General features: G+C 41.7%; 1 protein-coding gene across 6 annotated transcripts in view; it reads left to right on the forward strand.

Annotated features, from left to right (window-relative positions):
• NRF1 (nuclear respiratory factor 1) overlaps positions 1-25,757 on the forward strand; it is a 123,925-nt gene that overhangs the window by 89,378 nt on the left and 8,790 nt on the right. For 4 of the 6 annotated variants that reach the window (XM_070617691.1, XM_070617689.1, XM_070617688.1 and 1 more), the window contains one exon: positions 5,264-5,388. In XM_070617691.1, coding sequence (XP_070473792.1) covers positions 5,264-5,388 — 125 coding nt within the window. Of the gene's footprint in view, positions 1-5,263; positions 5,389-16,208; positions 16,313-25,757 lie in introns of all 6 variants that reach the window. The other 2 variants (XM_070617693.1, XM_070617692.1) reach the window with 1 other exon arrangement.

Here is a 25,757-nt window from a genome sequence, read left to right on the forward strand (position 1 = left end):
GAAGTATGGCCAGGACTTGGTGGTTGATTAGGTGTAGAAAATGAAGTGCATGCACACATCCTCCCAGAGTCACTCACTGAGTGCCTGTGACCTGGGATTGGAACTGTTTTCTTAGCGCATTGAACCATGTGGCTTTTCAGTAACATGATAGTCTTACTTAATTCCTTACACTTGGGCCCAATCGCACTCCTCCCTTTGAGAGAGGATGGTTCCTGATAAACTTCCTGAGAGCCATGGCCAGACTGAGAACCTCCCTTCCTTTGGTCCTGTCACCCCTCACTGTGGCATGGGACCTAACAGGCCATCATTAAAGACCCGCAGAACTTCATTTCACTGAGCCAGCATCTTGGATATTCTAGTGAAGTGTGAGTGTCCTGGGAACTCTGTACCTAGTGGAAAATATGAGGCACATTCTGTCTCCCTTTAATGTGAGGACCAGGGCTTGTTTCTAAAGGCAAGAAGAATAATGGTTTCCCGTGAGGGCTTGTTAACAAACTCAGATACAGCTGAGGTGGCTACAGTGTTTACCTCAAAGGAAGGAGAACGTGGTTCACTGTGGCATGTAGGAGGAGTAAAGAGATGCTGAAATCTGTTTGCAATCAGATAGTTCAATGCCCCAATAAGTGTTGGGGGATGGTATATTGCAGCCTCTGCTGGGGATGAAGAAACCAAGCCTGACAGTGAAGACTAGACTGTTGCAGGCTATTAGGGGAACATCAGGGGCTTTCTGATTCCAAGAGAGGTAACTCACTGTCTAACATCAGAAAGATGGACTTAAGACACAAGTCCTTGGTGTTTGCTTCTCTGTGGGATGAGATGCACTCCCTGCCTCTCTACAGAATTTGTTGCTGGAAGTCATCTTAGTGAAAAATACACTGAGAAATCTGTTCTTTGTTCCTATGGTAACAAAGTGATTTCATAGAGCACCTCCCTTCTAGCCTCTCTCTGTTTCAGGTGCAGATGGAACAAGCATGGTTCTCTAATAATCACCTGCACCTCTGCTGTACTGTAAACAGCAGGTGTAGGTGTAGAGCGAGAAGAGAGGCAAGCTGCATGGAATGGCAGGTGGGGAATAAGAAGGCAGAGGGGCTCCTTCATCTCTTAGAGGGGAAAAGGGGATCAGGACAGATGTAGGACAGACCTGTTTCAACCGTGCTGTTAAAAGAGTTTTGTATGGCAAGTCAGAACAAGGGCCCTGAGCTCAGACCACCTTTAGCTCACTCTGACGTTATAATAACCCAAAGAAGATATGGAGGAATTGTCATTAAAAAATCTGGGAACTAATTAAACTTAGTTATTTTTAAAATACATAATCAGCAGTTTTAGGAAAGAGATAGGGAGAGAATCAAAGTGAACAAATGAAGAGCAGAGCATCACAGATCGAAAAGGGAGGGGAGTCGCTACTCATCCTGAACAACCAGAGCGGAAAGGAAGTGAAATCATCATTTGCTTGTTGCAATACAATAAGTAATTTGAAGTTTCAGTTTGTCAGTTAACCTGTGCTAGACTTATGTTCCCTCTAAACAAGTCTTTCTGCAAAATCAGTACAGTGCTCGCATATGGAGATACATGACAAATATTTGTAGACTGAATCCACATTTGCTTTAGTAGAAATTTACACTATGTTGTTGTCACCAAGACAGTTTTTACTCTGGTTGACTGTGTATAGTGCTATGACTCAGTGCTATGGGGAAACAAACGCTTAAGTTGGTTCCTCTTCTCAAGGAATTTAGAGTTGCTGTTCTTTTGCTGTGAAGGGATTTTTCTTAAAGAAAGAAGTGAATCATATTTTGTGTGTGTGTGTGTGTGTGTGTGGAAGATTGGCCCTGAGCTAATATCTGTTGCCAGTCTTCCTCAAGTGAATCATATTTTTAAAGAAAAATTTACTCCTTTTTTAAAATGAGAATACTGTTGACTTAAAATCAGAGATATTATCTAAATAAAATATACCTCTAATATATGGACTGGTATTTATTTGTTCAGTAAAATGAGATGGACAACCTAGATCAGAAATCTTCTCTGGAAATGGAAGGCAGGGACTGTGCAACCACTTCTTTTTCCTGTAGATAAATGTTGGGCACTTGCAGACAAAAAGTTGAGGGAAATTTCTCATCTGTAACTCTGGTTTGGAAATGACTTTTATCGAAAAATTGTGAAGTGGTAGCTTAGAGACATTTTAATCATTATTCACCTTTTAAGTAAAGGTAACCTTTTTCTAGCAGTATGGTTTGATCATTTCCCATGAAGTCCAGTGTAAGTAGTTAGTATAGACTTGGAAATGATAGGCCTGCTGACCATGGGAGTCATCATTGTCTTTATGCCCCATGTAAAAGATCCGTCCATCGCTGCTTTGCCTGTAGCCCCTAACAGAGGATGAAATAACTAACCTCGTCAACCTGTGATCCTGTCATCCCTGTCAGACCCCTCATCCCTGGCATCCTGGCTTGCTTTAGGTTGTTGCTAGTTTGAAGCGTTTCTTCTACCATAACATATTTTTAGAAAGGTATTAAAGAAAATGACTTTAAATATTTAGAGCATCAGACATGATAAAATGAATGTGATGGGGTACAGGTACACTTTCACATCAGGCCTTGGGTAGCTGCCCTCCCTCTGATCGCCTGTGCAATTCCACACTGCAGGCATGTGTCCGGGGTGTAGAAGAGAGGCAGGACATCACCTTTGATGGTCATAGAAATAAAATTATTGTAAATTCTGATAAAAGCAATGGGGAATGAGCAGTTGCTGAGGTAACCTGTAAACAGAGGTCCTATTTCCATATGAACAATTCTCATAAACAGCTTCCTTCTTCAAAATACCACACAGCTTCAGATTTTTCCAAAGAATATACTTTTCAGCTTTCCATGAAGTCTCTCGTCAGTGTTAAATATTTTTATGATTAATCAGTGATAGCTCAATACTGAAAAATTGGCTGGTAATAGTATTTGACACAGTTTCTTAGAAAAACATTAAAAATTAAAGATCTAGGCACTAAATAATCATTCATTTTACAATCTCTAATAAATACTTATGAAGCATTTTAAAATTAAAATCTACCATGTAAAATGTAAAGAATAGCCTTAGTAGTAATTCCAGATCAAGGGTCCCCTTTAGCTGTAAATCCATGTTTCAGCATAGAGAATGATCTCAGCTTTACTCTGGCTGCAGGTAAACTCTATGATTCTCAGCCTCAATTACATCCCAAAATTTTTTATGAAGTAAGTAAATTTGAAATATATAATTATGATGTTGAACTAAGTCAAAGGAAGCCTGAAAATTAAAAGCTGCCACAACTAAACGATGAGAAAAAAGGAAAAAATCAGCAATTTTGCATTTATTATTTTGAATAAATGTTAAAGGTGAAATACAATGTTAGGAGAAAAAAGCAGGCTATAAAACTGTATGTGGTATGATCCTGATTATTATCTATTTAAAGTTGTCTTTAAGATTTGAAGGAAATAACTTATCTCTGTATGATATTTTTAAATTTTCTTTTATACTTAATGAAATGTTTACAAGCTTTCTACATGTATTTTATTATCAGAAAAAAATAACTTTTTAAACACACAGACGTAAAAGGGAAAAAGCAAGACAATTTAGAAAGAAGGAGAGAATTTTCCATTTAATGAGTTTCTTTTGCTACTTCCTGAAATCTTTGTAGTGACCAAGAAGTCTTCCCCAAGGGAATGATTGTCAGTTGCTTTACTTGTCTGCTGACTTCTTAGATGAAAGTGACACTGTTGAGTTTGGTACAGGTTGCTTTGCCCACAGTCCTGACATGTTTACCCTAACCACTCCATAGCCCCTCCCCATCCCTACCTACAGCTTGTGATTGGGAGATGACTGCCATAGTTATAGCAAAGTCTGCAGCTTCAGAACAAAGCTGAATCAACTGCCTTATTTGGTGTCAAACCCAGGATTTTGTCCACCTGTGCTAAAGTAAATGACTCCACCTCCTCTACTCCGTGCCCACTTTTTGTTGTTGTTGTTGTGAGGAAGATCAGCCCTGAGCTAACTACTGCCAATCCTCCTCTTTTTGCTGAGGAAGACTGGCCCTGAGCTAACATCCGTGCCCATCTTCCTCTACTTTATACGTTGGACGCCTACCACAGCATGGCTTTTGCCAAGTGGTGCCATGTCTGTACCCAGGATCCAAACCTGCGAACCCTGGGCCGCCGAGAAGCAGAACATGTGCCCTTAACCACTGCACCACCAGGCCGGCCCCTCCATGCCTATTTTTGCTACTCCGTCAGTAACTGTGCAAAGTGGTATCTGATGCTTTCCCAGGGGAGGTACAGAATTTATCTGGGTTTTTTTTTCCTTCACATTTTAACATCTTTGAAATTTGGATGGTAAATTATAAGCATACAATTACAATTATCAGGAATTTTTCCTTGCTTTTTCTTTGGCACATAAAATAATAGTACATTCTAGTTTGTAGCATCATAGAATCAATAAAAATGGATATTTATGCACATAGCAAGGAAGAGAAAGAAAAATGGTACACAAACTGCCAGAATAGTGCTCACTATAAACAGATGGTTAATATCTCGCTATTCTACAAAGTGTTTGCAGTGAAGGGAGTTTTATTATTTCATTGTATTTCTAGAGTAAAGGAGATTGGTTTATAGTGATAATTTTAAATTTTGTCTTAATTTAAATTGCCGCCCCCATGTACAGTGAGGCAAAGGGAAGGGTTGGACTTTGCAGGATATTAGTCAACCATAACTTTGTATTTGAAATCATGAGTATAAACCAAATTGTTATTATTTAATGTTAATTGAATAGCAAGTCCAGGTTGCTACTCCTCATATCATCCATCCTTGGCTATAAAAGGATGGTTTCAGATGGTCTGTCTTGTGTTACCATAAATAGAAAAGAGAAAAGGAAAACCCTATGATTGACAACCAAAATGGCTTTTGCATTGTGAATATGGATCAGAGCTTCCACTATGGCTTGCAGGCACTCAACTGATATTGATAAAGAAGAGATTGATAATAAGTGCTTCTGTCCTCAAACATCAATTTCCTAGGTTTAAAGAAAATCTCACATTAGCTTTGTAAATATGTAAGACTTGGGATTTCTCTATTTATTATTATCATTTAACAATTATTCCAGCTCCATCTAGTATCACTGGAATCATGTATTTGCTGGTAGGCTCACAACTGTGGAGTCAGTCGCGATCCAAGGAAGGGTTGAAAGGATGGTCTGTCTTGCTGCAGTGCTGTACTTACACATCCCCCCTCTCCTGTTCCTGTACCCACAGTGAAGCTGCCGCCCATGCTGTCGCCACCCTGGCCGAGGCTACCTTGCAAGGGGGGGGACAGATCGTCCTGTCTGGGGAAACCGCAGCAGCCGTCGGAGCACTTACTGGAGTCCAAGATGCTAATGGTGAGAGAGCATAAATATTTTATTGAATTTCTTCCCTGTTTCCACTTAAACCTTCATGACGTGACTGACAGCAAACCCTTCAGAAAGAGGTTGAGCTTTGATTTGAGTTTTTCTTTATTGGTAGGCCTAGGAAAATTCTAGGAGCCTCTGATTCCTTCCAATAGTGGGAGACTTGGGGTTTCCTCAAAAAAGAAAAAGCCGTGATAATTGCTACCTAACTGAATTGCTTATTTGAAAAGTGGCTATTTTGCTGTGATAGGACTTGCTGAGAGGTACTTTAAAATTTGCCCTGGGGTACATTTTGTCCTTTATTATCCCATGGGGTAGATCACTGTCCTTCACTGTAGCAGAGACTCCTATAGGCAGCGCATTGTGGTAGGGTGGAATGTTCTGACTATCTGGAGAAAAGAACCATCATTCATCACAGGGTCAGCCAGCATCTGTGATGAAGGTGCTTTTCTGGTTGGTGCTGTGGGTTCTGCTTCCTGTTAAATGTGGCCTCTGGATTCAGCCAGTAACGTGCCACTTTCCTTCCCTTCTTCCCAGCTCTTTGACTTCCTGGATATTGGTGATATCCCAAATAAACAAAAGGGATAAAGTTCATATAAATATGGTGTCAAAAATTTACAACTCCAGCCCAACTCTTTGGATCCACTTGGGCAGGCTCTGGGAGTCTTGGGCTACCCAGGGAAGTGCCTCAGAAGTCTGGGTGAAAGAGGAAGACCAGCCTTTTCTGTGAGAGTCTATGGGATTGTTTATTAAATTTTTTAAATATATATGTATAATTAAGTAGGACAAATTAAGTGCTCTATCGTTTTTGATTTGTTGTTTTAAGGTCCTGGAAAGAGGATAAATAATAACTTACTTTTATTTAGGGAAAAAGTTCCTTAATGGCGTTACTGGCTGAAAGAAAAGTCCCTAGCACTTTTTTTAGGGTAGGTCCGTAAGAACTGATTAAAATGTTCGTTGGAAAAGTCTTTGAAGAAAGACACGATGCTGTGTCCTACTTTGGAAGTGGGAAGAAGTAGGTACTTCTGTCCCCCAGAGAAGAATAACATAGGACATAGAAAGAGCCTTGTGGCTTCTGAGAATCCTTTTCTTAAAAAAAGCAAACAAAATATCAAATAACACAACAACAGCTAGGGGCTTCCATGAACTAATCCAAGTAGAGAGAGAGTTGACCTTAGCCAGAATACTGCAGGATAAAGGGCATCTTATAGCCTTTATGTTCAGGATGAAATGGGCCATAGATAGAATTAAGGACAACCTCCCTCTTCAGCTAGAATCCTACTCCTATTTCCTTACCTTTTTCTATTCCTCATCTGAGTCCTAATCTACCTTGAATGGAGGGTAGGATATCTGGCTATGTGACATTCTTCTGAAGTGCAGTTGCTGTTATTCACTGTGGAACTGCTAAAAATACTTTTCTGTGTGGGTTTGATAGGAGATCTTGTTATCCTTTCTAATGGTCTTGACCCATCTGAGCAAGGAGAACAGACTGCTTTATAGTTCTGGCTCCTCCCCAGGCTCACCTTTCAGATGGATGAATTTATGAGCAAGTGTAAGGACCCTCTGGATCTCTGGCCAAGTAGACCTGTTCAGCCATGTGGTAAAGTTGAACCATACTCACTACTATTGATTGCTGGAAGCTGCCTCTTTTCAGTAGCTTTGAGTTGTGTTGATTTCATATTGTTGGCTGCATTTGTGATAAGAGAAAATTCTGGTCTACATCCTAAAAGCCAGTGGTTCCCCAAAGCAGGCCATCCCCCGTTTGTGACTGCCGACACATACTGAACTCAGGCTTAAGAGTTGGAGTTACCATTTTCTCAGTGCAGGTTTTCTATATCAAATCAGACTCTTGAGTTGTGCCTTATCCCAGAAATTTTAGGCAAAGGCCAATCATTTCATCTGTCCCTTGGGAATCCAGAGAATGAATCTAATGTTGGACATGATCCAGATAATTCTGACGCTCCTTCTGTCTTCTGACATTTTTGCCCAGAGTGCTACGGGATTTACTCTGGGACTAGAACCAGATTTTTCCCATTTAACCGGCTAATTTGGTATCTGGCTAGACATTTAGGGGTTCTCTTTTCATCTTTCTTTCAGATTGTGTCCTCTTGCCAAAGTTTGCCACTTCTGTGATGACAAACTTATGGTGTCTGCCAGTAGACCAAGTTTATTATCAGGAAGAACCAGATGATAGCAGAACAAGTGCTATTTGGAAACGGTTACTACAGGAGAAAGATGACACATCCAGATTTCAGATTATGGTTTAAATAAAAGTCCTATTAGCAGGTGACTCTTCTAAGAGCAATTTGGATATCGTTCAGGCCTGAAGCAAAAGGAGTTTCAGCATCTTCCGGGATAGAACTAGAGGGGATGGAGGACCATTGAACGTGGAGCTTGGTAGAGTACAGGAGCGGGTGAGAGATGGCTGGGGCAGTGCGAGGATATGAAGCAATGTCCTGTAGGACGGTGGTTTTCAAGTTAAAATTCTTGGTCACCAAGGCAGACCTGACAGAGATCTTGTACCCTGAAGACTTCCCCTTTTTTCTGCACGCCACCCCACCTCATCACTAAAGGGACTACTCAAGCATTAGCATTACCTTATTTCATTTATGTTCTCCTTTTTTTTAATAGAGGTAAATGAGTCTTTGGTCTCTTAGGTTGGAGTTTCTTGGTTTGGTTCAATTTAAAGATTTTCACAGGTGCCTTTATTTTCCTTGAAATGCAGTAGAATTGCCGAAGGCTGGAAAAGGCCTCTGGATGAGTTCCTTCCTTTACTACTTCTTCTTTTTTTTTTTTTGAGGAAGATCAGCCCTGAGCTAACATCTGCTGCCAATGCTCCTCTTTTTGCTGAGGAAGATTGGCCCTGAGCCAACATCTGTGCCCATCTTCCTCTACTTTATATGTGGGATGCCTGCCACAGCATGGCTTGATGACCGGTCCATAGGTCTGCACCTGGGATCTGAACTGGCGAACCCCAGGCCACTGAAGCGGAGCACACAAACTTAACCACCATGCCACCCGGCCAGCCCCTTCTTTTTTCTTTTTAAGCACTGTTACTCCTTTTTCTCCCCTAACACACCTTACCATAAGAGGCAGTACAATTTTTAAATTGGCCATTGGTCTCCTTTCACTCTACCATTCTCTGTGCCCTAGAAGCCCCTGAGCTAATGGACTCCAGGACCAATGAAGGTAGGCTCACACGGGTTGAGGAGCTCTGAGTGACATTCACCTCCCACCCCACCTTGCCACGCACTGTTAACAATCCTCGGGGAGCCAGATCTACAGATCTTTTCTCTTCCTTCCTATTTCAGCAAAAATAATGAAAAATAAGAATTATTTTGGCACTTGGCCACCTCAAAAGTGCTCTTACATCTGAAATCTTATTGCAGATTCATGTGGCTTTCATTCCTAAAAGCCAGATGGGGGGGAACAAAACAGATAACTGAAGTTCATAGTTAATCAATAAAGGTATTGGCAATCATCTGCTTCAACTATTGTCCTATCAAGCCTCTTACCACAGCTTCTAAGAAAGTATCAAGGGGGCCGGCCCCGTGGCCAAGTAAAGTTCGGGCTTCACTTCAGCGGCCCAGGGTTTCACCAGTTCAGATCCTGGACGCAGACTATGGCACCACTTGTCAGGCAGTGCTGAGGCAGCATCCCACATGACACAATTGGAAGGACCCACAACTAAAATATACAACTATGTACTGGAGGGATTTGGGGAAAAAAAGTAGGGGGGGAAGAAAAGATTGGCAACAGTTGTTAGCTCAGGTGCCAATCTTTAAAAAAAAAAAATCATTTTCTAAAATGGCTAACATTTTTTCTAATGAGGCCACAAGAAAAAAGGGTGTCATAGCATTTGCTGGGGGTTTTTTTGTTTTATTTTGGTCCTGATTATAACAATCATCTATAATCCTACTACATAGAATGTTAATATTTTGAGTTTTTAAAATATGACCTTTTTTCCCATTCACTGGGCCACAGGGCCAGCCCCCCATTCATAAAATTTTTAACCTAATTAGGATCATGTCCGTACTGTTTTATAACTTGTTTTGAAATATCTTAACCATTTTCATGTTAAATATTTTTTGAAAAAATCACTTTAATGTTTGCTATTATCATATTATCCATCATATTAACCAATCCCCTATTGTGATAATTTAGGTTATTAATAATTTTTTACAATGAAAACAAGGCTGTTTATCTTTGTACAAAGTCTTGCCCGCCTCTTTGACTCTTTGCTGTCTCCGTAGCCTATGCTTGCTTATGCTTCCAGCAGTACTGTTGGGAGCCTTCTTGGTTACCCTCACCAACACTGGATATTAGCATAATTTACATTTTTTGGCCTATTCTGTAGACAATAAGTTGTATCTCATTTTAATTTGCAATTTTAATTAGTGATAGACATTTTCACTTTTTTCTTCATGTTTTTTTCTACCCTTGTGTATCTTGCTATTTGTCTTTTTGTGTTCTTCACGCGTTTTTCTGTTGGGGTCTTTATCCTTTCTCTTATTGATTTGGAAAAATTCTTCATATATTAAAGATATAGCCTCTTTATTGTATCTGTTGCAAATAGTTTTTCCCAGTTTATTTTTATTTCACTTCTGTTACTTTCATTTTTAGTTCCTTAATTATTTCTCTTTTGCCTTTATTGTTATCTAGGCCCCAAATCAGATAAATATCTAACTATATGCCAGTTCTTTTTGGTCTCATTTTTTATTTTAAATACCGTCATACCTCATTTTATTGCACTTTGCAGATAGTATGTTTTCTACAAGACCCTCCACCAACAAAAAGATTATGACTCACTGAAAGCGCAGATGATAGTTAGCATTTTTTAGCAATAAAGTATTTTTTAATTAAGGTATGCACATTGTTTTTTTTTTTTAGACATAATGCTATTACGCAATTAATAGAATACAGTAGAGTGTGAATATAACTTTTATATGCACTGGGAAACCAAAAAATTCATATGACTCGCTTTATTGCGATATGCTTTTGTGATGGTCTGGAAGCGAACCCACAATATCTCCAAGGTATGCCTGTACTATAAAAGATGTGGAGTTTATTTTGGTAATGACATTAGGTAGGAATCTGAATCGATTTCTTTTTTCTTACATAATCTAATTTTTCCTGCAACATTTATTCCATAAAAAGGTTGAAATCTATCTTTTCTAAACTGATTTGAAATGTCATCTTTATCATACGCAGAATTCTTAAATAGACTGTGTAGGGTCTTGTGTGGGGTTCTTCTATTTCCGTTCCTCTATTCTGTTTATACTGTAATATTTTATTATTGTGACGTTGTTATTAGCAGTTAGTGAAAGGCCTAGCTCCAAATTTGAAAAAAAAAATCAATCAAAATTCCAAAGATTTTTTTTGTAATTGTATTAATTACAATAATTTTGTAAAATTATTTTTACAATAATTTTAAAGTTCATCTGGAAGAATTAAGCCTTATTTTACCCATTTTTTTAAATCTTACCAAACCGTTTAGCAGAACTGCTAACAAGTTGTAAAATTGACTAATTTAAGTTTTCTCCTCTCCTTCTACCCCAACTTTCCCTGGGGCAAAGGATGTGGGGAGTGTTCATTATTATAGAGATGGACCAGGGTTGGGAAGCAAGTGCTCTTAATACTGCCCCCAGTGAATTGAATAATGAGACACTAATTGTTGCTGGAGGAGACATTGTCCCTGCAATGGTGCTCATTTTCTTAAGACCAAACTAGGTGTGTCTTTCTAGACTAAGACATTATAATACCCATTGTGTTTATGCAGAATTCTGTGGAGACTCAGTTCTTGTACTTTGAAATTTTAATTTTCCTTTTTTTCCCCCAACTTCTTCAATTTTATTTTTTGTACTAGAGATGATAATGGGGCATGCCCCACTCATGGAGTACTCCAAGATCAGACACCAGTATTCTTTTCCACTATTGACCTTCCATTCTGTCTCTCAATTCCATTGTCCCATTAATTTTATTTATTTAACAAACATTTATGTAATGCTTGCTTTGTTCAAGCTCTCTGCTAAGTGTTTTACTTGCATTAACTTATTTAAAACTCAGAATAACCCTATGATGTAAACACTATTACCTCTGCCATAGGAAGTGGTGGCTAGGGTCATTTAACTTTGTGGGTATCTGGTGTAGCGCTGAGAATAAAAGGAGGGGCAAGGGGACGGGAGGAGCTGCAAGCCTAGCTGGATACTCTACCAGCTGCACCACTACCGAGTCTGTGAACTTGGGCAAGCAAATTAACCTCTCTAAACCTTAACTATAAAATTAGGATAATGAGGGGCCAGCCCAGTGGCGCAGCAGTTAAGTGCGCACGTTCCACTTCTTGGTGGCCCAGGGTTCACCAGCTCGGATCCTGGGTGCGGACGTGGCACTGCTTAGCAAAAGCCATGCTGTGGTAGGCATCCCACGTGTAAAGTAGAGGAAGATGGGAATGGATGTTAGCTCAGGGCCAGTCTTCCTCAGCAAAAAGAGGAGGATTGGCAGTAGTTAGCTCAGGACTAATCTTCCTCAAAAAAGAAAAAAAGTATAGGATAATGATGGTTCCATGATCAAAAGGTAGTTCTGAGCATCAAACAAAAAGATTCATGTAAAGTGCTTAGCATAATGCTTAGCACATAGGTACATTGTAAACATGAAATTATTATTAGCTGTCAGCATCAGTTTCTTCTCCCTCATTCCCCCAAGTACATTAAGTTGTATGGAGCATACGGTACTGGTGAAGACCCTGCTTTCCTGGCTTTAGGACAGATCCAAATGCTTTCTTTACACAATTGAAGGGTTTTTGCTCCAGAGGTGAATACTGTAAAAATGGGAATAGATCAGAAGCCCTTTCTCTAACCTTCTGTGGAGGGAATTGAAGGAACCTTGATTGAAGGTGGCATCGTTTAATGGCTCCTGCATTTGGTTGTGTTCCTCTCCTTGGTCAAGGGCTGCCGTTCTCTTCCAGCACATGGTTTGCAGTAGTTAGTGTGGCCGTTGTTACTCCTAATGGCATAATCTCTGTTCAGATCTCTCAACTGCATTGTATGTCAACTTCCATCATGAAGGGTGACTTTCTTCCCTTCTCCCTTCTTATCACCACCACCATCCTCCATTATTACTGACCACATGTCCTTCTCTTGCAGTGCTTCTTTCAAAATAAGAGATAAAATGCCAGTCTTCATCTTAATAAACTGTAAAATACAGCTGTCATTCTCACTTTTTCTGTGCTCCTCATTCTCTGGACACATTATTTTATGGACTTGTTCCCAAAAGAGTCAGTGGAAATGGAAATGTTAAATTAATTTAGGAAATGTGTCAATGTTGCTCCCCCCAAAAGGTACACTGATATACTATTCTAGAGTACACTAAATCGCTTTTTGCCTCAGTATTTTAATTAAAGTTTAAATAAATAAATGTAGTAAGTAAAGTTTTATTGTCAGAGTGCATGTTCAGGCACCATTAGCATGGTAATAGCTTTAACAGAGCTTCTGCACTCTTGATACTGTGCTACTGTTGTACCGTTAATCCAAAGAAGGGAGTTCATTGCCTCTGGGACGTGAAGCAGGCAGCCCCAGTGCAGCAGCGTTTTGTGTCAGCTGTGAGTCCCAGGCTGCAAGCCTCCCATCTGAAAGGCTGTGGCAACGGTGGGTTTTTAGGCCACCTTCCTGTAAGGTAAATGGCCCTCTTTTCCACTGATAGGGAACAGGGAAGCCAAGATGCTAGGATGGTCTCAGTCAGACCATGCTGAGGCATCACCTGTTCTATAAGAAAAAGCAAATGAAGATTCTATCTGTCATACGACTGTTTCCCTTTCAGAATCATAGGTCTTTTTTAAACAAGGGAGGCACACTCAGAGACCTGAAAAGATTACTTCTTAGAACAAATAGGATGAGGAGAGCTCTGAGATGTGGCTCAAAAAGGAGAGAGATGAGGGGTGAATACATGCATGGGGCCTCCAACTGGGGCAGCCTCGGGACAGGTGTGCTTTGCAGTGTCCTCCATGGGCCACTCTAGGAAACACGCTTTCTTTGCAGACAGAGTTTTTCCCGTTTAAGTCAGCTAACTTTTCTTGAGTAGTTTTTATTCTGGGAAACATGCTGGTAGATGACATACCAGGACAATAATTGTTTCCACTGTGTTCGATTTTTGCCTTTTGACTTTAAGTGTTGAGCATAGTTATTTAGGATCTTCATCTTTTTCTTTTCTTTCTCCATTCTTGCTTTTCTTTTTCTACTACTGCTACCACCCCCACCCTGCCACCAGCAGCACCACCGTACCTCCCTGTTGCAGTTGACTAAGCAAGCCCTCTCTGCCTTATGCTGCCCGCACCCAGTAAGGTGGGTGGAACAGAGCTTATGAGCCCTATTTTGTAGAGGTAGCTAAAGCTGGGACTTGCCCAGGGTCATTCAGCTACTAACTGGTGAAACTGGAAACCAAACCCAGATCTCCAGTACTCCTGCTGCCCGATATGGGTGCCCTTCTTCTTTACTCCCTTTACCCACCCCGCCCAGGAAGTAAAGAGGGTATAAAACAAATGAAAATCATCATCTTTATTGTTCTGTTACTTGGTGTGGGTCACTATTTTGCAGGATTGTTTTAAAGAATTGTCATAGCTGTCTTTTACTCACTTTAGAAGTCAGTGTCATGATTAGTCTTAGCAGAAGCAAATAAATAAGTAGCCTCAAAACCCAAGATCTAAAGGTGTGCTGTCCAATACAGTACCTACTAGCAGTGTGTGTCTATTTGAATTTAAATACAAGTTAATTAAAATTAAATTAAATTAAAAATTCAGTCAAGTCAGTCACATTAGCCACATTTCAAGTGCTCAACAGCCATGTGTTGTGTGAGCTACTGAATTTTTTATTTAACTTTAATTTATTCACATGTAAATTTACATAGCTACTTGTAGCTAATGGCTACCGTAATGGACCGCACAGATGCCAAACATTTTCATCATCACAGAAAGTTCTTTTGGCTAGCACCAATCTAAAGGCCATAGCGAAAATACTGTGGTCTTCTGGCAAGTTGTGCCCGCTCTGCACAGGGGAGGACAACTCGAAGACTTCATGAGCCTTGCCTCCTGGTGACCTTCTCAGCTCATAGACAGCATGGCTTTGCTAAAAAAAAAAAAAAAACTACCATGTGACTGCAGTAATCCGCAGCCAGGAAACAGCTGGGCAGGAGGGTTGCAAAAAGAACTGGCCTATTTTTGTGCACTGCAGAGTCCCGAGCAGGAAAACCTGAGACAGGAGGCAGTGGCGACACCTAGATCCACTTCCTAGTCTCTTTATTCATGACTCAGGCCACTTGCACATTTCCACTCAGATGCCTCAGAAGTGCAAGTTTCTTTCCTCAGCTACAGGCATCTTCAGGCCAGGTGCTCTAATGGATTTATAGTAACCCCCAAAATGATCAAATATCCAGAGCCTGGTGGGTCTCAAGTCTGAAAGAAGCCATTACTATTGGATGAGTTCCAGATTTCACAATGAAACGTGGCTGCTTCTGAGAAATGGGAACATAGACATGTATAGTGGTGCTCTCCATCCTGGAGTACCCAAGGGGGTTTACAGTTTTCTGCCCCATGTGTGTTACCCAGACCTTTCATAGCACTGAAGCTTGTCTTCCTTCCCTATTCCCTTCATAATGACCTCCTACAGTACAAAATGCCTTCCAGAATAGCTCTCGGAGGGAAGTGGCAGTTTTTCTGACTGCTCAATCTCCCCCGTCCAGGGATATCATCAATGGCACTAATTTCAGGGGCAACAGAGAATATTTAGTCCTATTCTCTTTCATACCTGGGGCATTGTGAGCACACAATAACTTAATCACTGCTGCTACTACTGTTATTATTAGACACTCACACTGACCGGGAAGGGAATTAACCTTCAGAGGGTTCACTCTTAGTACTTCTGGGACACACTCCTAGGATCTGGCTCAGTAAGCCTCTATTCGGAGGAGCAGGTAGTGAGTCTCACACTGAGAACCTCTGCTTGAGAAGGCCGCTGGTACTGGTGGGAGCACATGTCCCTCGGGCAGGCTGGGACAGACAAAACGGAGAGTCAGTTCTCCAGAATTACCAGGCCTTTCCTGTCACTCATCTGACATACACCCCACCACTGGAGGGGTTTTCAGTTGTGAGGGTTCTCTGGTGCCTTTGTTTGTCTCCTGCAAAGATGCTGACCTGTAGATACCTTCAGAAGGAGCAGGACTGCCTCTTGAAAGTGTCATTGTGAGGTTCAGATTCATCTTTCTCCTTGCAGAGTCTGCAAGTCCAGAGGGGATGTGTCATCTCCCCTGTACTGTTATAAACTAGGGTGGCCACAGACATTCATCATTTGTACACCAGGAATTGCTAATCTAGGCTCTGCCGCTTGAAGGCTTAAAGACTGCAGAAAAAAAGAGGGCCTTTAGAATGAAATGACACACCACTATACGTTGGCCTCTAAGTATTTATCTGAGCCATGGCCATGTCCTTCAGGTGTAGCTTTTAGATGCTTTCCGTGTTAAAAGGTGAATGCCTCCAGAGTTGGCTCATTGGGGCCCCAGAGGGAATTAGCACATATTATCAAGCCAGGCTGGCATACCATCATCTACCCCTTGGTCTGACTGTGTCAGGTATTCTCAGCTTGGGGAAACTTGATGAACCAGGGACATTCTGGGCAGAGGAGTCATGCCAGGGCTTCAGGGCAGAGATTCCCAAGAAGGTACTTGCCATCTGGCAGATGGAACCACTGACCATGGTCTCCTCTCCATCCCCAGTGTCCTCAAGTCCAAGTTACATGTTTCGTTATCTCATTCTCCTTCCCTTTTAGGTCCCCAGATCTTTCTGAGTCTTTGTATTCGAAAGACAGATTCTGGTCTTAGATGATTCCAGCTCCTTGTAACCAAGACAGAATCTTGGTGCCTGTCATTGCAGGTAATATTCTGTTAAGGGATTTTTTTTTTTTTTGGCATAGCAAAACCAGAGCCATAATTGGACAAGTTTAATTGGAATCATTTCTGTTCAATACATGGATGAAAAAGTGGGTTTTAATTGAGCATGTAAAAATGGGATTAATCACTGTTCATGCAAGAACCAGAATATCATGACAGGAAAAATTCTTAGAGAATGACGTTTTTAAGGTTCTTGGGTAAAGGGGACTTTCCTCTTTTTATTTATGCTTCCATTAGGATTTTGAAGGAATGTCAGCGCACTGTTATTAACTCCAATAGCTTACACATCGCAGCCAGTATGGTTTGGATCCCTCTGGCTCTCAGGTTACCTGTGTAAATACAGGGATTCACTTCCCAGCTCTACCATTTGCTTAATAAAGAGCAAATGTGCAGAACCCGGCAGCAGCAGCCTGGCAGAGCAGTAATCTGAACAGGATAAACATGCTTCCTTTTTGTGTGGTGCTCTCTCCCCGTCCTCCTGCCAAGAGCAGGATATCAAATGAAGGGGAGGTTGTGGTTGGAGTCAGTAAAGTGAATGTCTAAGTGGCACCTGCTTCATTCAACAGATCTGCTTTCCTGGGGCCTCCCACTGCACATCTGCTCCTGACAAAGCCTCTTTTCTCCTCCTGTTGGTCAGACTGAGAGCAGAGGCTCAGCAAGGAGACATATTGGTTTTGCTTTGTCAGCACAATTGCCTCTGACATTGTAGTTACACCAAATCTTTATTATCAGAAAGGCCCCAATTTGGAGATTTTCAGAGCCTAAATGGGGTTTTTGAAGTGAAATTGATAAAAACATCTTTTCCATTGTAAAGCTAGCAATTGGATCTGAGAATCATTGAAGGAGTCTAAATATGGAAACTGAGACACTGCTCTGAGCGAGACTACAAAGACCCTGCTATCAGATTGGCTCACTAAAGAGGCGTCCAGCAATTATTCTGACTTTGCCCAGACCAGCCTCTCCGTACTGCGTGTAGCACTATAATGTATAACGATACTGTATTGTTCTCACATGCTAAAAGTTTTTAACCTAGGGGCCTAGGGGCTAGGGGCTGTTAAAATAAGTTGATGGAATTGGGCAGCAAAGGAAAAAACATGTGATATAAATAAGGGAAATACCAGGAAAATATATTTTAGGTGAATGCAGAGCGTCTAATTTCAGATTGAGTTTCCGTCTAAACAAAGGCAACTCTTACCATGTTGTACAGTATATGTGCGACTGAAGCAGGTTTGTGATGTGGAGTTGGCTCACTGGAAGCTCTGGAAAGGTTTTAGAGCTGCTTTCTGGCTATTAAACTTAAATTAATTAAAATCAAATAAAATTAAAGATCCAGTTCCTCAGTCACACTTGCCACATTTCAAGTACTCCATAGCCACTGTATTGGCAAGCACACAAATAGAACATGTCCATCTTCACAGCAAGTTCTAGTGGACAGCACGGTTTTAGAGATTGGTCTGAACTTCCTGAAATATCTTGACTGCTTAAGCAAGCCTTAGAGTTTCTATTTCAGCCTTGTTGGAAGGGAAAAAGGAAATTTGCCTGAATGTTTTTGGAACAACTCTTTCCAGCCATGTTACTTAGACTGTGATCTTTATCTTTTCACCTTTAAAATTTTTTTTCCTCTAACAATCTCTTGTCCTTTTCCCACCCCCTGCCCATCTCTTGGAAAAAATAAATAAATAATAAGCTGTAACCATGAGAAAGAACTTTAACTTTAGGACTGTCTACTTTCAGCTGACCTGCTCCCGGGCCTTCCCTTCCTTAAGCTTTCACAGCCCTTCCGTTTAACTAGAGAGTTCTTTCCCCATTAAACAGAGCTTCTGACTAACAAGAGGGCATGTGAACACTCAGGGGCCAAGAGTGTGTATATGAATTGTTCATTTTGTGTATAACATGGAGTGTGGACAACACTCCTGGGGGTGGAACACTGAGCTGATGGCACCTTCCTTTTCAGCAACTCTGAGGACCAAGGGCTGGATCATTAATCTTGCTTCCTCCATTTGTCTGCCTCTAGTAGCTACATGGTTGCTTTGGCTCCTGAGAGAAAACTTATATGAAAGAACAATACTACCTCAAATTTAGACAGTTTCTTTTTTCTCAACTTAAATCATATAAATATAATGTTACTTATCCTCATAGCAGCCCAATGAGGCAGAATTAGCCTGTAGTTTTATAAATGTAAATATGGTTAACTCTTAGTTGCCACATGCAGATTATCCATCATGCAGATTACTCGTGACACATTTTAAATCCTTGGACAGTTTCTCTAAGCAAGCCAGCATAAGCCTGGACCATCTTCTCCACCCCCCACCCAGCTGCTGGGTACTAAGGAATACAAATTAGTTTTCATATTAGCTTAAGGAAGACATAATTAGGAAAGTAAGTCTGCCATACAAAAAGTACACCATAAATTCCAGTTTAGAGGGGTAGTATGGCGGAAATGACCTACCTTCTCTTTGGCTCAACTAAGAGCTGACTGTAAGATCTCCCTTTTTAAACATGTGCACCATTAGCACTCAGCATGCTGGCATGTTTACCAAAGGATTTGTAAAACCCCCCATGGGTGGATGTCAGAGATGGCTTTGTACCCTGGACACCAGGGTGTGCGTGGGAAGCGGTCTTCCTGTGACTCCCCCTCCACAGCATGTTCTGGTGGCCCATCTTGCCCTGTGGTTTTTAAAAGTTTTGTGTTATTGTCAAGCCTCTGTATGGCAGACTGCCTGCTGGGAGTGGATGCTGACTAAGAATGCCACAGCGAGGGTCATCTTTGGGCGAAGAAGGAAGCAGCTAGTGGGCAGAGTAACTGAGAGGCTGCCCTTCCGGGAGCTGCATCCTCCATGGATGGGGGATTCCTCTATTCCACAGTCCCTGTCACCTGGTCACCTAACAGTTTTAGTAACCATTGATGATTTTGGGTAGATCCACTATTTCACTAAGAGTTACAGAATGGTGATTTCTCTAGTGTTATCATTCCTTCTGCCTTTATTAGCTGGAATTCTTTTATAAAGAACTTGTCCCCATTAACAATTTGGTTATTCTAAATACAGCCCAGAAAGGAAAGGCAGGGTAAATACTTCAAAATGAAGTTTATTAAGATAGATTTATTTCTAAGCGACTATCAAATCCGTAACTGTCAGTTTATTTCCACTTTCCAATCTGCTGTCTGTAGGTGTCTCTCTACCTGAAGCAAATTTAATTCTGCCCTTTATGTGCTCTTAGAAAGTTTTAGTATTTGTTTCCTTTTTAAAAAAAAAAAAAGATTTTATTTTTCCTTCTTCCCAAAGCCCCCCACTACATAGTTGTGTATTTTAGTTGTGGGTCCTTCAAGTTGTGGCATGTGGGACGCCACCTCAGCATGGCTTGATGAGCAGTGCTAGATCCACACCCAGGATCTGAACCAGTGAAACCCTGGGCCACCGAAGCAGAGCGTGCGAGCTTAACCACCTGGCCACGGGGCTGGCCCCTGTTTGTTTTCTAATTGGTACTCTACAGATTGTGCTAAGGGGTTGAAAAGTCAAGAGAACATCTTTGGAAGCTTCTTTCCCTTGATTTATCCCTTTTCGGAGAGAAGAAGCAAGGGCTGGATATGGGCACATGGATGGAGGAGGGGTCACATTCCTTGTGCTAGTCTCTCTCCTTTTGTACCTATTTGAAATTTTGCATAATAAAAAATTTGAAAATAACAACAGAAAAATATAAATCTCCATTCCTAACTCTGGGTAACTCCTGATTGGCCCTCATATTCATTTCTACACCTGACTGTTGCAAACTCTTAGCTTAGTGACTTTCTCCTGAGTTGCCATCATCTTGGCTCCACTTTCTGTTTAAAAATGTCAACACTTTACATATTGCCTATACCCTGTTCACTGGTCCATAGTGGAGACCACTGTGAGTCCAGTGGTCTTTGGAGATCTTGAGTGTTGTTCCCACCCTTCTTCCCAGTGATTTCCTCTGGAAATTTACTAGGCATCTCCTGCCCTTCTTTGTATAGTCAGATCAGATGGCCTCGGAGCACATACATGTCACACAGCCTTATTTGAACACTCCTCTCCCACCATTTTCAGTTTAAAGACCTCTTGGTCAGATTAGCAGGCCTTGGAGTCAGCTTGTTCAGCCCTACATTGGGAGCTCAGTTGTTCTGAACACTGAAACACAAAACCCTGATTTCGTTAATGTTCCTGGGCACTCCAATAATTTCAAGAGGAAATTGTGAAATTATATCTCCAAAATATGTTTTGAAATATATTTACTAATAATGTAAAAATGAATTCATTTTTTTGGCAAGGCCGGCCCCATGGCTGAGTGGTTGAGTTTGTGCACTCTGCTTCAGTGGCCCAGAGTTTCGCCAGTTTGAATCCTGGGCACTGACATGGCACTGCTCATCAAGCCATGCTGAGGTGGCATCCCACATGCCACAACTAGAAGGACCCACAACTAAAAAATATATATATACAACTATGTACCAGGGGGCTTTGGGGAGAAAAAGGAAAAATAAAATCTTTAAAAAAATGAATTCATTTTTAAAATTTGGCTTATGGAATGGGGGCAAAAGGAGTTTCTGGGTGGTCTGCAAAATCAGGCAAAGGACACAGTGACACTGTCACTGCTATGGAAGTTGTTCCAGAAAGTGGTGTTTCCAAGGGAGACTTCAGATTGTCTAGCAAGAGGGGAGAAAACATTGGATGCTGAAAAGTGTCTATTACACCAAGGCACCTGTGAGGCTGCTATTGGCTTCATGAGAATATTCAGTACTTGCTAGATGTAATACATATTTTAATCCATAAATCCCTCAAATGCACTCAAAAGCCATGGACTTAGAAAACACGGAAAAGGAAGATTAAATGTCCCAGGAACAGCTAATATAACAGAAACAGAACCACTGAGAGAGAGATGCTTTTTGTCTGTTTCCCCCTTGTCTTACTGTCATGAGGGTTACCTGGATCTCCTTTTCTTTGATATTCACATTCTTTTCATGACCTTCCTTTTCTTACCCTACGTGTGTTCTCTTTCCATCTGGTCCTTGTTTGTCATTCGCAGCCTCTTTATCTGCCGCCCGCCTACTAGGCTAGCTTCTTTACCTGATGTCCTTTCACATGCTCCCATTTCTATACCAGTACATACCATGCCTATTTTTCTTTATATAATAGTGGCTTTTCTTAGACATCAGTCATTGATGTAAATTTTTTTCCAGAGCTACCAATAAAACTTTTTGAAGGACTTCCCTCCTGCCTGTCACCCCTAGAAACACCTGTAGATACCTTTGATGGCTCTTTAAAAACTGCAGAAGTGGTGCCGGCCCTGTGGCCAGTGGTTAAGTTCACGTGCTCCGCTTTGGTGGCCCAGCATTTCCCTGGTTCGGATCCTGGGCATGGACATGGCACTGCTCGTCAGGCCACGCTGAGGCGGCACCCCACATGCCACAACCAAAAGGACCCGCAACTAAAATATACAGCTATGTACTGGGGGGATTTGGGGAGAAAAAGCAGAAAAGACTGGCAACAGTTGTTAGCTTAGGTGCCAATCTTAAAAAAAAAAAAACTGCAGAAGTCACTTAGGTAACAGAATGCATGGTTTCGTGTCTTATTTATTCCTGTCCTTTCCAGTCGCAGTCTTCGGGTTCCCCACTTAAGCCAGCATTTCCCTGGTACCTGGAGTTAGCTTTCGTGTCCATCAACTACAGAAGGCATTACACTGTAAATTTTTCTCTTAGGTTTTAAGGATTATTTCTCTTCCATCAACTTCATGTTTATTTGATAATTTATTTGTATCACTCATTTTTCTCTCACAACCATCAATATTTCTCTCCCAACTAAAGATATTTCCATGACCAACTTGGAAGGCCTTTGGGCTGAAAGATCCAGTTACAGCAAACAACAATTCCCAAAGGTTTCCCAGATTGTGAGGGCAGATGAAAGGCCCATTCTTCCTCAGGCCGTCCGTCCTGCTCTATCTTGTCGTGGGGTGGGGTGGAGGAGGGCAGTCTGTGGTTCCAAGTGACTCGGTCAGACCTCCTGCTCCATCTCTGCTAGGCTCAAGCCTATGCTGTTAGTTTCTGGAGAGTTTAGAAGTTTATCAGAGTGGTGACGTCATAGCATCCTGCCCCTGACGGTGTATTTAACATTCTTGATATTGGTTAGCGGTTTAGCCGGGATCATTGGTTTTCCAGTGCACTGAGTCGGCAGCTATTTCATGTATGTCACGGTGCAGTTCCCGTGCCACTTCTGACCACTGCTGTGTTGCAGAAAGGAAGCTGCCTGCCACTCCATCTGCCCTGATTTCATGGCTTTTATCTCTAATCTTTCCATCTTTGAAGGACTTTGGCGAATGATGTGCTTCCTGGCAGGAGTAAATTGCTGCTGAAAGGAGATCTGTGCTGTCTCTGCTTTCTTTACTGTTTCCCGAGAGCTTTAGTCTAACATCTGTGACTCCAGCCAGACTTCATCAAACGTCTTATTCAAAGTCATCTTTGAAAAGCAACTATTTATTGTATACCTACTGTGTACCAGGGACTGTGCCATGCCAGGCTTTACCCAGGCCATCACCTCTAGTTCTCAACAACCCTGTGAGATTAGTAATTGCCATTTTACATATGAGGAAAGTGAGGCTCACAAGCTGTTAAGTGGCAGAGCCAGGATTCACACGTAGGGCTTTCTGACTGGGAAGAATTAATGGAAATAAAACAGCCTGTTTTATCCTCACATAGAATGCACCTGAACTAACAGAGCATTTGGCTGCATTACCTTAGGAGTGGTGTTGTGGACAAAATCCTACTTCTCTCAGGAGCAGAGTAAAGGGCTTCAAGGCTCTGCTGTCTGCAGAGGTCAAGGCTAAAAAGAATGTAACCAAGTTTCTGAAAATCATGAAGAACATGATCTATTGTCATATTTAATTATTAAGCATCTATTATGTTCAAGTTGCTCAGTGTTCAAAGACAGAGTCCTACCAACAATCTAAGAAGATTTATACAGAGAAACACATTAACCACTTGGAAGCAGGTTAGCACAGAGCTGGTGCCAAATGGATGGTGAAGGCGGTAAAATCACAGGCAGTAGAGAACCTAGTGGGCTGTTCTGTCGGGGGTAACCCCCCTGAAAGATGTGGAAATTATTGGAAAAACAGAACTTAGACTGGCAGGGGATAATTCTAGGCAGAGGGATCGGTTCTGAGCAAATACATGTGGTAGTTAGGGTACACTTGTTGTTGGTGCCGTCGAGCCAATTCCAGCTCCTAGAGGCCCTGTCTACAGCAGAGCGGAACCGTACCGGTCTTTTGCAGCATCCCCTCACGTTCCAGTGCTTTATCAGACAGTGCTCTGCCACTATTCAGAGTTTCATGGCCAGTCTTGTCCTAAGTGGGTAGCCAGGTCCTTCTTCCTAGTCTGTCTTAGTCTGGAAGCTCCAATGAAACCTGTCCACCATGGGCGACTCTGCTGATATTTGAAATATTAGTGGCATAGCTTTCAGCATCACAGCAACACGCAGCTACCACAGTATGACACTCGACAATTGGGTGGTGTGGTTCCCTGACCAGGAAACGAACCCGGGCCCTGGCGGTGAGAGCAAGAAATCTTAACCACTAGACCACCAGGGCTGGCTAGGGTACACTGAGGGGACAAATATGATTATAATGAAGGGATAATGTAGAGTATTTGTGAGAAAGGCTGGTGTAATCCCTCAACTATTAGGTATTTGGACTTTATTTTTCCCATAGTAGAAACCCATCAAAAGTTGGAGTTGTTTTTGGTTTTTGTGGGGGTTTTTGGTGGATGGGTGGCCAGTGCCAAACAATATTTCAAATATTGCCAAACAATATTTCAGGAAGATTTAGCTAACTGGGATATATAGACTTATTCTTCAAATCTCAGAATACTAAAAGAAGTTATTCTTGGGAAAAATAAATGAATTACTCCTAACAAATTGCGTTTCTACACATATCGTGTGTGTGTGTGTGTGTGTGCACGCGCCATTACTTACAGTAGGTAAGTAATGAAACTCATTACCTCAGGAGAGGTCAGGAATAGATGAGCTCATGAATGATAAATCCACAGTGTGCAAGCCTGTGACCCTAACCTTTAAAGTTACTCTCATTGGCGCCCATGGTCTACCACAAAGCCTCCCCTGGTGCCACCATCAGAGACAGACCACTGTAAAACCTCTTTGCCTCCTGTTTTGCAGAAAACATGGCCAAGCCCCTTAACATGAGCAAATGGTCACTTATATTAGAAGACCAAAGCCAAGCTTATGAGTAGATGGCATTATCTGCCACCCATGTAATGTGACTTGAGAGGCTCACAGACTAACCTCTGTCCAAAAGTATTTTCCTTATCACTTATTAATGCCTTAATCTTAAATCCCACTACTAGAGATAGATTATTTTGAGTCTTGAAAGGAATTGGGGGGAGGAGAGCAGTTAAGAGTCCCCCATTACTATACCTATGAAATTTTAAAGTATAAATATCCTCCAGCTAGGAAATCATACTCCTTGGTATTTATCCTTGCATTTGTGAGAAACTGCATATACATTTGGCATAATAGCAAAAGAGTGGAAACCTAAGGGGTAAGTCATCAGAGCGCTGGTTAATCAAAATCAAGCACCTCTATACAAATGGAGTGCTCTGCAGCCCCTAAAAAAATAAAGCTGCCCGCTGTGTACTTGTGAGGAAAGATCTCCAAAACAGCAAGGTGCAGAGGAGTATGAATAGGATACATTGTTTGAGTTGGGAAAATACACAGACACACGTAGACACATTTCAAATGCCCACACAATCTTGGGTAGACTATAGGCCACCCAAGAAGCTGGCCACCGTAGTTACCTCTGGGAGGGAGATTTACTTTTTTCTACTCTATACACCTTTTCACCTTTTTTACTTCGTCCTCTATGTGTTACCTACTTTTCAAAATTAAGTCCCTGTTAAAATATTCTCATGAAAAGAGGGAAATTTTAAGAGACTGATGAACACCCTGTGAGGAATGATGTCCCTGCTGAGAGGAGCCAGCCCCTCAAAGAATGTATCCTCGGTGCAGGTCTCCTTCAAGCAGTCAGAGCAGAAGCCTGGCCACCTTCGAGGTCAGACTCACCATGTGTCCTCCCACAGAAGGGCATTTGACTTGAAGGAAGGAAGGATGTTGGGTGAGGAGTGTGTGAGTTCTGTCAGAGCTAGGCTGGCCTGGGGATCCAAATGCTCAGAGCATGTCCTCATATCCCTCACCTCATGTGAAGTTTTAGAGGGTCCCTCTGGCTGCTATGTGCAGCACAGACCGCAGTGGAGCAGGGGCTGACGCCGGGCCATCACAAAGGAAACTAAGCGTAGTCCGGGCACAAGATGATACGAGTCTGCCCGGGGAGGCAGCAGGAGAAGTGGCTGAATGCTAGGTTTATATCTGAAGTGAGAGTTCACAGCATTTGCTGATGTATTGCATGTGAAGTCA

The sequence above is a fragment of the Equus przewalskii genome, chromosome 4, assembly GCF_037783145.1.
Source record: "Equus przewalskii isolate Varuska chromosome 4, EquPr2, whole genome shotgun sequence".
NCBI lineage: Eukaryota > Metazoa > Chordata > Mammalia > Perissodactyla > Equidae > Equus > Equus przewalskii.